We start from the raw sequence: 15,030 nt of genomic DNA, 5'->3' as shown, positions 1-15,030 counted from the left end.
TGCTGAAAGTCAGCTTGCAACCCATCAACCCATTTTCCACCCATTTAGTAGTACTAAATATTGGTTTTATCGGGTACATTCTACTGCACACCAGTATACCTTATAGAATTGTACAAGATAAAACACATCATAATGAATAGTGCAAAAGTATGATAAGTTCTTGAGTCTCAAAGGCAAGATTGCTATGACCCTTAAGAACAGTACGTGTCCCTCTGCATGAGCTATAAACTCAGCCTTACATGACTGTAACAACCTGGGTCTGCTGGCTGGTATGGGTTGATGGCTACTGTGGCACAAGAGCCTAAAAGGAATCAATCCATATCGTTAATTCGCACAAGATAGGTGAGCAGAAAAGGTACCATGCAAACAAAGGAACCATTCTGATGACAGCCAGCCAAGCGAGCTCATCTGATCTAAAGTCCATCACTACAGTTGAATAAATTATCAGTCAAGGATGGAGGTTTTAGAAGGTGATCAAAAGCTAGGTAAATGAATGGGAATGAATGAAAGGAAAGGAAAAAGGAAAGGAAAAAGGAAAGGAAAAAGGAAAGGAAAAAGGAAAGGAAAAAGGAAAGGAAAAAGGAAAAGGTACAGATGTTAAGAAAACAATGCCAGAGCATACAGTCTTCTTAGGTCAAGCTACAACCACCAATGTGGTGGAAGAACAAAGGATAAACAAAATGCTAGGATTGCAGGAATACAACTCAGAAGACAGTTACAGAAAGAGGAATCAGAAAAATGCCAGCAAAACAAGGAGGATGTGCAATGGAATTTGGTATGAGACCGGTATCGGTACAAGCAGTTTGAATGAATGGTGAATAGATAGAAAGCTGGACAGAGGAGTGTCAGAATAAGAGGTAGAACATTGAAGACAGAAAGGAGGTGGAATTTCTTCTCTCAGAGAGCAGTGAATCTGTGAAATTCTCCACTCTAGAGTGCTAAGGAAACTCAATCATTGAGCATGATCCAGTCAGAAAGTGATCAATTTCTGGTCATAAATTACATTTAGTGATTTGGGGGAAGTGCAAAAAGGTGGCACTGAGGTAAATGATCAATCATGGTCTAATTGAATGGAAGAGCAGGTGCAATGGACTGAATGGTCTACTTATGTTCCTATAAGAGGAGTGTAATATTACAATATTGAGGTATGGTAAGCATAGAAATGGATAATGCTACGAAAAAGAGGAGATGGTGTCAAAAGCACATCTCTGGGTCAAATAGGATTGTGCCTCCTTAATTCAAAGTCATTAAGTTACCTAACACTAACTTTTATGCACAAAATTTCAACTTTACTGTGTTGCTTATGTTTTTATTTAAAATTGTTGGATCAGTTCTTTTTAACAGCATAAAAACTGAACGCAGTTTACTGCAAGGTTAAAGATGCGCGTTAAATATATTTCCCAAGTTGTTCAACCATGCTCCAAGGAAACCCTTGGAATCAAAGCTTTCCACTTCCTACACAATGTCATTAAGCAAAGTCAAAAGACAAAAGACGACGTTCTGGATTCAAGGACTACAATAGTATGTAAAGACCTGAATGGTTTCAAAATCATCCATCACCCAGGCATTAAAGCAGCCTCTGGAATGTCACAACAAGGCAACAGAGCTTTCACAGACCACACAAATATTACAATATTTTGTCCATGGAGCTAATGCATTTGTTGCTATATAAATATATTTGAGGAAAGGAAGACAGCAAACTTCTCACTGCTGAGTGAAACTGACAATGGAGAGCTAAGACTGAAGGATGCAAGACTGACTTTGGTCCCCGTTTTACTATCTCATTCTTTTTATATTTTAAAATATCGGGGATCCAAAGCACAACTTATCAAGAAAGTTCAGCACCACTTGTAAAAGGGTTGAGAATGAGACACTACACAGATTTAAAGTAATTAGTACAAGAAACAAATAACAAAAGTGGTTCAGGTGTGGAATACACTGCCTGAGTGTATTGTGAAGGCAAATTGATTCAAGGTATTCAGGATTATGGAGACATGACAGGAGAATGGCATTAGGTGAGATGATGTTTTGGAGAGCTGGTACAGAACTAACAGGCCAAATGGTCTCCTGCACTGGCACGATCAGGATTCTGAAATCCAAGAATAGCATCATCTGATTAACAGAAACCCAAATAATTGTGATATAGTGAATATGATTGTGTTTATTTAAATAATGAGAGTTTCAAAGATTTATTGCCTGCATCTGTGCTCTCTCTCTCTCTTGCTGGTTACTGCCAGGCAGGAAAACTTCAGGCCTCCTGTTCAGTGCTCAGGATGTAAAATGTATCTGAATTCAAATTAAACTCCAGTTACTGTCATCGTGTTGGGAATTAAGCCAAGAACACAACAGAAAGCAAGGAATAGTGAAAATCTAATTCAGGAAAAATGCTGGATTTTTTTTTTACACAATGTTCATACACTATTATTTGCCTCAAAGTTACTTAAAAAGCATGAAATGCCGGGCTGAACTGGTAAGGCATGTTAAATGTTGTTGATTAATCGGTGCACACTTTAATTTAAAGATAAGCATATGATAAATAGAATCTCCAGAACAATTCAATCGAGAAAGAGATTTAAAGCGACAATTAGAGTCATGAATGCCTGATCTTCTACTTCATAAAGTAAAAGATATCTCTTCCCAGTAAAGAAAAAAAAAATTCTTACAGCACTGAAAGAAACCAGGCTGGGGCACACTGTTTCTTTTGCTTAATCAATATGCATCTCATTGTCGGTTACCTATAATAATATCAAATAGGAAAGCTCTAAAAATGTAGGCATTTACCCAACATAACAAAGCTTTCTGCTTTGAAGAACTGTTTTTGGATAAGCAATCTACATGAAATCCAAATCAACGAATGAGAGCTTTTAGGCATGAGCTGAGCACAGTCCTTACCCAAGCGTATTCTCCTGGTATGTCTACATACATCAAAACATTCAAGTATACATGAATTACATACCTCTTCTCCGCAATCCCATTTCTATCTGCTGTACCATGTTTACACCACAACAGCATCCCAGCCAAGTGATATATCTGACTGAAAACCATTAGTATACACCAGTACTGGTTTCATTGAGCATGCTCAGGACTGTATTGCTGGGGGCTTGAATTTGTATAGGCATGGTTACAGAGAGGATACATTATGTATCTTTGTGTCAAGAATTCTACCAGTAAAGTGCCTTGTAAAGGTCTAATGCGCTGGAGACGATAGTTGATGATCACTTTCAATGCTCTGGCACTGTTGTTTGTATTCCATATCAATTAATGCGGTACAACATACCTGACAACCTTGGAATCTTTGCATACAATGTGAATTTGAAACATGTCACGACTCTCAACAGCTTCAATAAGCCGTATCGGTACCTGTAGCAAGACACATGTACATCATTTATCAGATAAACCAATAACCAACCCTTCTAAGAAATATTATTTTTAATTTCAGTCTTAAACAGTAATAATGTATACTACAGTAACCATTATTGCATTTACACAGCTTTCACTCAAACAGGCTGGACTAATTTACATAGTCTGGCAATATATTAAGTTGACTGGATCTCATGACAGTGAAAAGTGAACACTCCATGCAGTGCTGACAATGATATTACCTCATTTATGACAGCAATGATTGAATGAAAATAAGCTACAATTCAGATCCTGTTTGTCAGTATTATTGGAATGTTTTTAAATTCAACATGTTTAAGTGTGAAAAACAGAAATCGCTTGAGAGACTCAGCAAGTCTGACAGCATCCATGGAGATAAAGCTCTCTCTCCATAGGTGCTGCCAGCCTTGCTGAGTTTCTCCAGCAATTTCTAATTTTGTTTCAGCGTTTCAGCATCTGCAGTTCTTAGTTTTACTTTATATTTTAAGAATCCACATTTTGAGATTTGCAAATTCCCGATTCCTTTTCCCATCACCATAAATGGACATTCAATCGACAATTACAACCACCAAACTGCTTGCTGAGCAGAGTTCTTCAATTTATTGCAGAGTTGCTGGAGGTGTGGTAACTCCCTTAGCCTTTAATTAACATTCTGTTGCTTTAACAAAGATGAAACAGCTTTGTGTTGGAACAGGGAAGGGAACTGTCACAAGTTAAATATATTAAGTTACAAATTCTGCAAAATAATTCAGGCAGACTGCAATAATAAGAACACAAGTGTCAGCTCTGGCAGACGCCACATTAGCCATTTCAGTCAGATCGAGATTCACTCAGCAAACTTGTTACATCTGAAACATAAAAACTTGAGTTCATATTGGAACCTTTTCCAAATCAGAGCTGTGCCCAGGGAACAGACTCGGCATTACAAGACTTTCTGCACAAGGCCCAGCCAACTTAACACTGCAACAGCATGTAATAAAATCAGAACATGCACAAACATGTCTGACAAAAGTCTTCTTCAAAATTCTAACCTATGCATTTGAAATGTTGAAGGTATTTCCAACATTTTTATTTTTACTGGAATCTCTGGAGGAATTGATTTATTTCCCTCACAATATATTTAACAATGGCACTTCGAGAGCTGACAAAACTGTGTCAACTTTTGTGACTGACACTTAAGCACGAAATTGACCCATGTTCCAAATATCAGTATTTTAAGAAACAGCACTGAAGCCAAGCACCAATGAGTGAATGAATGTGCTGCAGCACAGGGATTCATGCAGGTTAGGTTAATTCAAGCTGCTCTACATTTTTCGATTTTCTATGAATGTTTGGCAATAAAACATGATTGTCACTCTGGCATCCCAATGATCCACATTACCAAAAGCTTTGATCAATAGCTCTAGGCACACACAGGGATTAAATCATTCCATATGGCTACATATTCTGAAAACTACATAGGATTATCAGCAGACTGCTTGATTGGTGCTAATCTGACAGTACACAAGAACATAAGGGAGTGAAGATGTGAAAGGAAACTACTAGAGGCACCGAGTTCTTGTTGGTATAGTTACTGAGACAGTATCCACATGACATGTCTTTCTTATGTCCACATGAAGGTAAGGATAAAGATGAGCACACCTGAAGCTTCTTTAAGTTGTGTTGGTTACACTTTATTCCTGTCTACGTACTTGGCGACACAGGATTGCAGTGGAACTTTAAAGCCTACATCTTTGACCAGGACTGTTCACATAAACTGTGTTGGATAAACTGTTGTATGCGTAACCAGAAGGGAAGTACACACACACACAGTACTTACTGAGATGTCACTGTCCACACCCTGCAGAAACGTCTAAAGCAGAACAAAAGGAAAGAGAAGGGGAAAATGAAATCAAAATAATAGATGAAAGAAAGGCAGGAACCTTATACATGGAATACACTTGTTGTGTACTAATGTTAAGATACAGCTGGCAACACACAATCTAAGAAGAACTAGAGCAAACTAAACCAGAGCATATCAACCAGTATCCACTCATGATCTTACGTGTGCCAGAGTGCTTTACAACTTATTTAATATTTTTAAAACGTGGTCACTGTTTTGATGCAGGAAACATGATAGCCAATGTGCACATAGCAAACTCAAAATCAGGACTTAACAAAAGATCGGTTCTGTATTAAGTCTTAACTGAGGGATAAATATTGACTAGGATACAAGAACCCTTCTGTTTTTCTTTCCAGTGAAATGCCATCTTCTACTTCAGACAGTTAAACATCTTGCCCAAAAGGTAACACCTCAGATTATGCATCATTTACTTTACCTTTATAATTCTTCATTACCTCCACTCTAGCCCTCTCTGAAAATCATCTCACCTAAGAGACCATTTTCATGCTGTCTCAACAATTCCCACTAAACAACTCACAACCCAATTTCCCTTCTAAAATTTCCCTTCATAATAAAACGAAGAACTGTGGATGCTGAAGATCTGACACAAAAACAGAAATTGCTGGAAAAATTCAGCAAGTCTGGCAGCATCTGTCGAGAGAAAGTAAATTTAACGTCATGAGTCTAGTGACCTTTCTTCAGAACTGTGGCAATACCACAGATCAACTTATTAGACATGTTACTAAACTGTAATTTAGTCTAAAGGAAATTATAAGTTTGGTTCAATTTCATATTTGAATTAGACCATTTCAATTATTCATTCATGAAATGCCTTTCCTCAACCCTGCTTCCTCTCTATCCCTTCACCTTTCAGGAAGTGGTTGCATTTATAAATGCTCAATAAGGGAGGACTGATCCTTTTTTAATTAAAAAAAAGTGAATGAACAGAGGGCATAACTGGAAATAAAACTAACAGCTCAATTTGATAGCAAGTGCTAGCATTTCTTTTGGATCATTTAAAATTTTAGCACCCATCAACATACTTTCTGACCAAGTTATGGCAGATTCATGAGAGTGTCCAAAAAAAAACTTACATTGATTAAAGAATCTTGGTATTTAATGTGAAGTCTGTAATTCGAGATAGCAATTACAGCGTCATCTGCACGGCCCAAGTATTCCACACCTTCTCCTTGGAGGACTGGAAAAGGCACCTGTAAAGAATACCATGAGGAAAGTGAAACTTCACAAGTCATTCACAGTACAACGTACACAAACATAAAACTAGACCAGTGCAGGAGTATAACCGATTTGCTTACATAAACTAACGAACTCGACCTTCTATAACATTCCACAGGACTACTTCTCTGCCCAAATTTGTTTCTCCCTGCGTGCCCCAACTGTTTCCAATGGAAGCTTAAATATTCAGTAATCACATATTGGCAATTAATGCAAACAATAATTGTATGGCAGCACAGTAGTTAGCACTGCTGCCTCACAGCGCGAGGGACCCAGGTTTGTTTCCAGCCTCGGGCGACTGGCTGTGTGCAGTTTGCACATTCTCCACGTCTGCATGGGTTTCCTCCGGGTGCTCTGGTTTCCTCCCACAGTCCAAAGATGAGGTCAGGTGGATTGGCCATGCTAAATTGTCCATGGGTCTGGGTGGGTTACTCTTCCGAAGGTAGGTGTGGACTTGGTCGGTTTCCATACTGTAGGGAATCTAATCTAATCTAATCCAATCCCACATTTAGATAAGTAAATGAATAAGAAATGTTTGGAGGGATACGTGCCAAGGTCAGGCAGGTGGGATTCGTCTAGTTTGGGATTACGACCGGCCTGGACTGGTTGGACTGAATGTTTTGTTTCTGTGCTGTACAACTCTATAACTATGTAGTGGTAGTGGTTTGCTGGTGGTGCAGGGACAGAATTAACGCCATACTGTCACAAATGTAGCCAAATCAGGACTTTGCCTCCTGATAAATCGAATGCTCTGAAAGCACTAACTTCAATTATTTGGATGATCAGTACTTTGATTCATAAAGTTTCCATTACAGCTAAATTTAACATAGAAGATCACTTGTTGATTTTTCACTCACTCATTCAATTAGAACAAAATATCTTAATTACATTATTCTATATAGAGTCATACAGCATGAAACCAGACACTTTGGTCCAACCAGTCCATGCTGAACATAATCCCAAACTAAACTAGTCCAACCTGCTTGCTCCTGGCCCATATCATTCCAAACTATTCCTATTCACATATCTATCAGACTGTCTTTTAAATATTGTAATTACACCCGCATCCACTTCTTCAGAATGTTCATTCCACACATCAACCACCATGTCTAAAAAATCTTCCCTTCATGCCTTTTTAAAATCTCTCTCCTCTCACTTGTGCCCCCGGTCTTGAAATCCCCCATTCTAGGAAAAAGACAACTCTATCTATTCCTCTCATTATCTTAAAAACTTTTGTCAGGTCATTTATAAAATGTTCCAGTGAAATAAATCCCAGCCTATCCAGTCTTTCTTTATAACTCAAGCCTTCCATATCTAGCAATATCCTAGTAAATCTCTTCTGATACCCTTACTGGACACAGTATTCCAGAACAGGCCTCATCAATGTCCTGTACAACCGCAGCATGACTTCCCAACTCCTAATATTAAACGATTTTCACACAGAGGGTGGTATGGGTATGGCATGAGCTGCCAGAGGAAGTGGTGGAGATTGCTACAATTGCAACATTTAAGAGGCATTTGGATGGGTGTTTGATTAGGAAGGGTTTGGAGGGATATGGGCCGGGTGCTGGCAGGTGGGACTAGATTGGGTTGGGATATCTGGTTGGCATGGACGAGTTGGACCAAGGCGTCTGTTTCCATGCTGTACATCTCTATGACTCTATGACTGAGCAATAAAGGCAAACGTGCCAAATGTCTTTGAACTATATGTGTCTCTTCTTTGAACTATATGTGACACAAACTTCAAAACATTATGTATTGGCACACTTGGTTCCACTGTTCTAAAACACTACCGAAGGCCCTGTCATTCAGTGTAAAATCCCTATCCTTGTTTGTTGTACCAAAATGCAATACTTCGCATTTGTCCAGATTGAACTCCATCTGCCATTTTTCAACCCACTGACCCATTCGATCAAAATCCCTTTGTAATCTTAGAAAACCTTCTTCATTGTCTATGGTGCCAGCAATTTTGGTGTTGTCTGCAAACTTACTAACATGCCTTCTATATTGTCATCCAAATTGTTCATATAAATGACAAACGAGGACCCAGAATTGATCCCTGTGGAACACCACTGATCACTGGCCTCTAATTCAAAAAACAACTTCTACTCCTTTATAACTTCCAACTTTACTCTATGTCTTCTGTTCCCTAATCTTCCTTGACTCGTTATCTGACGAGCAGTGCTCCAAAAGGTTTTACTTTCAAATAAACCTGTTGGACTACAGCCTGGCATTGAGAGATTTTTAATTTTGTCCACCAAAGTCCAACATCTGCACCACCACATCATGCATCAATAGGGTCAAGGAGTTCTTTCTGTATTGCAGCAATCTTGTACAGTAACAACCAAGTAGGTTGTTGGAAATGTTGCTGATATTCATCATCATCATAATTGGGATAAACATGATCAAGTTCACAGCGAGGACCTTTATCATTTTTGCAGTACAATCTGCACAGGAAAAATGGACCTTCAGAATTTCTGAAAAATCTTTTATCTAAGATACATTTCAAATGGGTTTTCCACAGATCTTTACCAGCACCTGTGCCACAGTTCAATAACTTAATGCCAACAGTGAGAGAACCGTTCAAAGTTTCCTTCATGAGCAGTGTCAGATTTTTAAAAATATGCAATAGTTTAACCACAATTTAATGGATTGTAGATGTTACGATCAAGTCAATCTTTCCACATCCACAGGATATTTTTAAAGGGCTTTCCAGCCAATTCAATTCTTTTGAAGTGTGAACACTGTTGTTATATTAGCAAATGTGGCAACTAAAGTCTGGAAAACATGGTTCCACAAGAATAAGGTATCAATAGGTCTTCTCGATTGATCCCATTGAATAAAGCCAATCAGAATCTTAATGACCAAATATATTTATAACATCAGCTCTGGGGCCCTCTTGTGGCATAATGATAATACTGCTACCTCTGAGCAAGCAAAGTATCATTTTGGTAGGTTCAGGTTCCATTTGCCCCAGAAGTGTATAATAACATCTCTAAAACATTGATTAGAAAATGTACAGGGGCCCCTTGTGACACAGTGGTAGTGCACATACTAGTGGTACACGAGGCCCAGGTTCAGGTCCTATCCACTCCAGAGGTCAAAACGTCATACAAATGTACAGCACGGAAACACACCCTTCGATCCAACTTGCCAATGTCAAGCAGATATCCTAAATTAATCTTGTCACATTTGCCAGCACTTGGCCCATATCCCTCTAAACCCTTCTTATTCACGTACCCATCCAGATGCCTTTTAAATGTTGCAATTGTACCAGCCTCCACCCACTTCCTCTGGCAGCTCATTCTATACACGCACCACCTTTTGCGTGAAAACTTTGCCCCTTAGGTCCCTTTTAAATTGTTTCTCTCTCACCCCAAACCTCTGTCCTCTCGTTCTGGACTCTCCCAACCCAGGGGAAAGACCTTATCTATTTACCCTATCCATGCTCCTCATGATTTTCTAAATCTCTCTAAGGTCACCCCTCAGCCTCCGACACTCCAGGGAAAAGAGCCACAGCTTACTCAGCTTCGTCCAACCCTGGCAAGGTCCTTATAAATCTTTTCTGAACCCTATCCTTCTGATAGGAGGGAGGCACACAATATTCCAGAAGTGGCCTAACCAATGCTCTGCATAACCACCACATGATCTCTCAACGAGGTGAAGAGGGGCTTTTGCCCGAAACGTCGATTTTCCTGCTCCCCGGATGCTTCTGACCTGCTGTGCTTTTCCAGCACCACTCTATTCTATGATCTCCCAACATCTACACTCAATGCTCTGACCAACAGAGGAAAGCATACGAAATGCCTTCTACACTATCATATTTACCTGCAATTCCACTTTCAAGGAACTACAAACCTGCACTCCAAATGTTCAGCAACACTTCAGTACTTTTCCATTAAGTATACAAGTTCTTTCTTGATTTGCCTTTCCAAATGCAGTACCGTATACTTATCTAAATTAAACTCCAACTGTCACTCCTCTGCCCATTGGCTCATCTAATTAAGATTCTGTTGTTCTGAAGTAACCTTCTTCGCTGTCCACTACACCTCCAATTTTGGTGTCATCTGCAAACTTACTAACTATACCTCCTATGTTCACATCCAAATCATTTATATAAATGATGAAAAGCAGTGAACCCAGCACCAATCCTTGTTGCACACCACTAGTCACAGGCCTTCAGTATGACAAGGAACCTTCCACCACCAACTTGTCTTCTACTTTTGAGCCAGTTCAGTATCCAAATGGCTGGTGCTCCCTGTATTCCACGTGATCTAACCTTGCTAACCAGTCTACCGTAAGGAACCTTGTTGTACGTCTTACTGAAGTCCATATAGATCACATCCACTGCTCTTCCCTCATCAATCCTCTTTGTTACTTCTTCAAAAAACTCAAATAAGTTAGTGAAACATGATTTCCCATGCACAACGCCATGGTAACTATCCTCAATCGGTCCTTACCTTTCCAAAGACATAGAAATCCTGTCCCTCAGGATTCCCTCCACCACCGATTTTAGGCTCACCAGTCTATAGTTCCCTGGCTTTTTGTTATGACCTTTCTTAAATAGTAGCACCACATTAACTAACTTGCAGTCTTCTGATACCTCACCTGTGACTATCGATGATCCAAATATGTCAGCAAGGAGCCCAACAATCACTTCCCTAGTTTCCCACAGATATCTCGGATACACCGGAGTGTGATAACATCTCTGAATAGGTTGATTAGAAAACATCTATAACACCACCTCTTCTGGTGTAGTGGTAGTGTCCCCATCTCTGAGGTAGAAGGCTGAGGTTCAAGTCCCATCTGCTCCATGAGTGTGTAATACCTGAACAGACTGTCTTTTGTAGATCTCTGTGGGAGCTTTTGTGGCACTTCTGTGCCCCTAGCTCTGAGCCAGGAGGCCCAGGCTCAAGTCCCACCTACTTCAGAGGTGGGTCATAAAATCCCTGAACAGATTGATTAAAAACACCACCAGTTCTGTGTATTTAACAGAGACTTGTTTTATTTCTGTGGCTTATCATCAATCATATCCATCTAATTTAAATCAACATACATCACGTCTGTAGAAGTTGCTCTCATACAGCATGGACCCTATGAACTTAAATTACCCCTTCCAGTGCTGTAAATTACCAATTGTTCAACACTGTTGTTTCTTGCTCTGACAGATTTTGACTAAAATATTCCTTCCTAAAATAGCAAGACAACACTGCTTTATGCACGTTTATGGCAGAGCTACCAGTACAACAAACTGATAAACACACTAATCACTTTGAGAGCTCTCTGGAGCAAATCTTATTCTAACATTTCTTATAACCCTTGGATCTGCATGTTCTTGTTTGCAATGATCTTCCTGGACTGATCGCAAAACAAAGCTTTTCACTGTACTTAGGTACATGTGATTACAATAAATCAAATCAAATCACTTTACATGGCAAACTCTCAGTAACGTGTACTATTTATTACAAGAAAATGGATTCTAGCTACTGGTAAACAATTATGAACTGTCAACAAACTTACTAGTTAAAACACTAATTTCTTTATAAAACTTCCCCCATGCAGGCACATGCACACACAGGAAAAAAAAAGTGTCATGATTGGGAGAAAGATTGGGAAGACAGTCCAATGGTCCCTGTTCAAAAGGTCTGCTCAGTGATCCTTTTGCCTTTTTAGAACTGGCTGCTCCTTGATCTTCCCACTCCAGATACTTTAACTTGCTTAAAAGGTACAAGGGAGTTCGCTCACACCTACATCTCTGAACTATTAGTTAAAAGTCAAAGATTACAGCAACTGAAGAGAAGAAATAAATGGATTTTCTTCAGGGTCAAGCTATTCTTGGTACAGATAAAGGATGGCACTTAGCTTTCTTGAGGTCTGATGGCTTCTAGGAGAAAGTGAGGACTGCAGATGCTAGAGATCAGAGCTGAAAATGTGTTGCTGGAAAAGCGCAGCAGGTCAGGCAGCATCCAAGGAACAGGAGAATCCTTGGATGCTGCCTGACCTGCTGCGCTTTTCCAGCAACACATTTTCAGGTCTGATGGCTTCTGCCCATGAACTGATCAGTTACCTGGGAGTTATTCACACAGTTGTTGACAGGCAGAAGGCCTTTGTTATTGATAACAGGTTGCCATTAAACCAGACCAATTAGCTACCTGCTACTAGCTAAATGTCTATTCCTATCCCTTGGCTCCAGCTCATGTGCAATTAGACTTGCTCACTGCTTGAGCAAACTGCAGCTCAACAGCACTTAGGTTGTTGTCAAACAATTTGTTTTGGGAAGTTTAAACATCTTTTACACAATCCTTGGTTTAAAAAAAAACAGTCCTTTTCTCATTTCAGTCCACAATCAGAACCATAAAAATTAAAACTTAGTCCTTTACAGTCAAAAATCATAAACTTAAAAAGTGAAAACTAGTCCTCAGTGATTTTATGACAAATACACTCAATTTTGATTCCTAAAACATCAACAGAAAATATCTTTGAATTGGAGGCTGTTTGCCCAGTGTTGTATCAGCTGTTTAGTAAGGACAGACATACTTACATTTAGATAAGTTTCCAAGATCTCAAAAAAACTCCAAAGCAGTTTACAGTCAATGAGTTATTTTTAAAATGTTATCACTGCTATAACATAGCAGTGTTCAGCCTTCATTCAAGCCTTGCCTGCTAGGACTCTCTCTTCATTTGTGTTCTCCCTTGTTGCCAAAGATGCCAAAAAACCTAATAAACAGATGTACGTTGATATCTCCCCCAATGCTGAGGCAATGTCAAGAAAGCTGCTTTCTCTCAATAATAATGTGGCAGAAACATCTATACTTTTAATTTCAAGTTGTTGAAAGTGCAATGCAATTTTGTTTTCTGCTGTAGCTGGCCAAAAGTGGTAAAATTTTATTAATATAGTCAAAAACTTAATTGATTAGAATAGGATTGAGAGGAATGCCACATTATCCTGCAATTCAATAGTATGTCCATCAAAGTGCTTTGAAGATCTGATCACCCTAAGGTTAAGACAGTTTCATTCATACCATTCCTTTAGTAGTTGGTTGAGAACTTAAAGTTCCACAAAGGGGAACTTAACAACATGATCTATTTCTTTTTAAAAAAGAAATACTTCTTTTACAATCAGCAAGATCCCAGATCCAACTTACTAAAATTTAATTTAACCTAATTATTAGCACAAATTAATTGGAGTTTACATTTTAAATTGTAAATTACAGGGTGGGGGATCCAAAACTAGAGGACATAGTTTTAAGAGAAAATATAAAAGGGACCTAAGGTGCAATTTTTCATGCAGAGGGTGGTGCATGGATGGAATAAGCTGGCAGAGGAAGTGGTGGAGGCTGGTACAATTACAACATTTGAAAAGCATCTGGATGGGTACACCAATAGGAAGGGTTGAGGGAGATATGGGCCAAATGCTGGCAAATTGGATTAGATTAGGTTATGATATCTGGTCGGCATAGATGAGTTGGACTGAAGAGACTATTTCTGTGCTGAACATCTCTACGACTGTAACTGGAGAAGGGCAGATACTCTGACCTCTGCAGTGAAACTTGAATGTGGGACATTAAAGCAAAGAACATGGAAAGCTGTATTTTAATTCCACCTCTCCCAGTGATACTCTCAGCTGTTGCTCTCTATTACACAAGACAGTTTTGGATTTCAGAGTGATTATGCAAAATGCACTATGGCTGTTGCACATGCATAGCCAGTGATGTCACCCAACTGCTATAGGAAGCATCTGCACACACAATGATGACAACACAGGTTTGTGTGCAGTGACATCAGCAGGCATGCTCCTATCAGAAAGGCAGGGTAGTGAAGTGGAAGTTGGTTCTTCAGGGGGGCAGGGCAAAGAATGGGGGTGGGTCTGCCTGGCCTCTCCAGCCACTGCCTCATCATCTGCCATGTACAAAGTAGGGCTCCTCTCCTGATTATTTACACTTCAGTCACTTCCGTGCTGTCAGTTCATTTCCGAAATTAAGGCTACTGTTTGCGCTACCTGGTGGGAACATTCACAATAAACACGACCTTCACAACAAGAAAAAACTCCACACTTACAAGTGCTTGCTTTCTGGGAAGAAGCTAATTGACAGTTATTGTGAAAATTAACAATTCACACATCAAGAGGGCATCTTCACATTCATTTAATAGATTAAACATTGTGCTAAACTCAAGTGCATTTAACATGTAAATGCAGAATGCTGCAAATTGGTCAGCAATGTGGCAATTCATAATTCAGAGACATTCACTTTCCCACCAATTTGTATTTAACAATAGTATGTTCCTCAACCACCAGAACACTTGAACAAAATCCAGACCTCATGCATCATCCTGCTGACATGACTGAAAAATCCTAGTTGAGGATTTAAAAAATTGAATTAGTGTTGTGACGCTAATCAACACCTTTAACCTATCACATAGATGATCCAGCTTTATTGCAAGGAGAGAGCAAACATAGCCGAGTCCTGCAATGTACATAAAGCACCCACCTGGTTGGTGGGGGGAGGGAATCAATATTTAGGGCTGATTGGGTT

General features: G+C 39.4%; 1 protein-coding gene across 1 annotated transcript in view; it reads right to left on the bottom strand.

Moving 5' to 3' along the window:
- The window catches only part of LOC148141901 (phosphatidylinositol-3,5-bisphosphate 3-phosphatase MTMR4-like), a 67,443-nt gene that overhangs the window by 52,198 nt on the left and 215 nt on the right, over window positions 1-15,030 (bottom strand). Inside the window, exons 2-4 of the mRNA XM_087977132.1 lie at window positions 6,355-6,471; window positions 5,198-5,230; window positions 3,278-3,360 (exon numbers count right to left, since the gene is read on the bottom strand). Coding sequence (XP_087833258.1) covers window positions 3,278-3,360; window positions 5,198-5,230; window positions 6,355-6,471 — 233 coding nt within the window. The remainder of the gene's footprint in view (window positions 1-3,277; window positions 3,361-5,197; window positions 5,231-6,354; window positions 6,472-15,030) is intronic.

This window comes from Chiloscyllium plagiosum, unplaced genomic scaffold (assembly GCF_037043375.1).
Source record: "Chiloscyllium plagiosum isolate Xiang-an unplaced genomic scaffold, Cpla_swu_hap1 HiC_scaffold_31, whole genome shotgun sequence".
NCBI lineage: Eukaryota > Metazoa > Chordata > Chondrichthyes > Orectolobiformes > Hemiscylliidae > Chiloscyllium > Chiloscyllium plagiosum.
The sequence above is the reverse complement of the archived record's forward strand: the minus strand, read 5'-3'. Positions and strand labels throughout refer to the sequence as shown.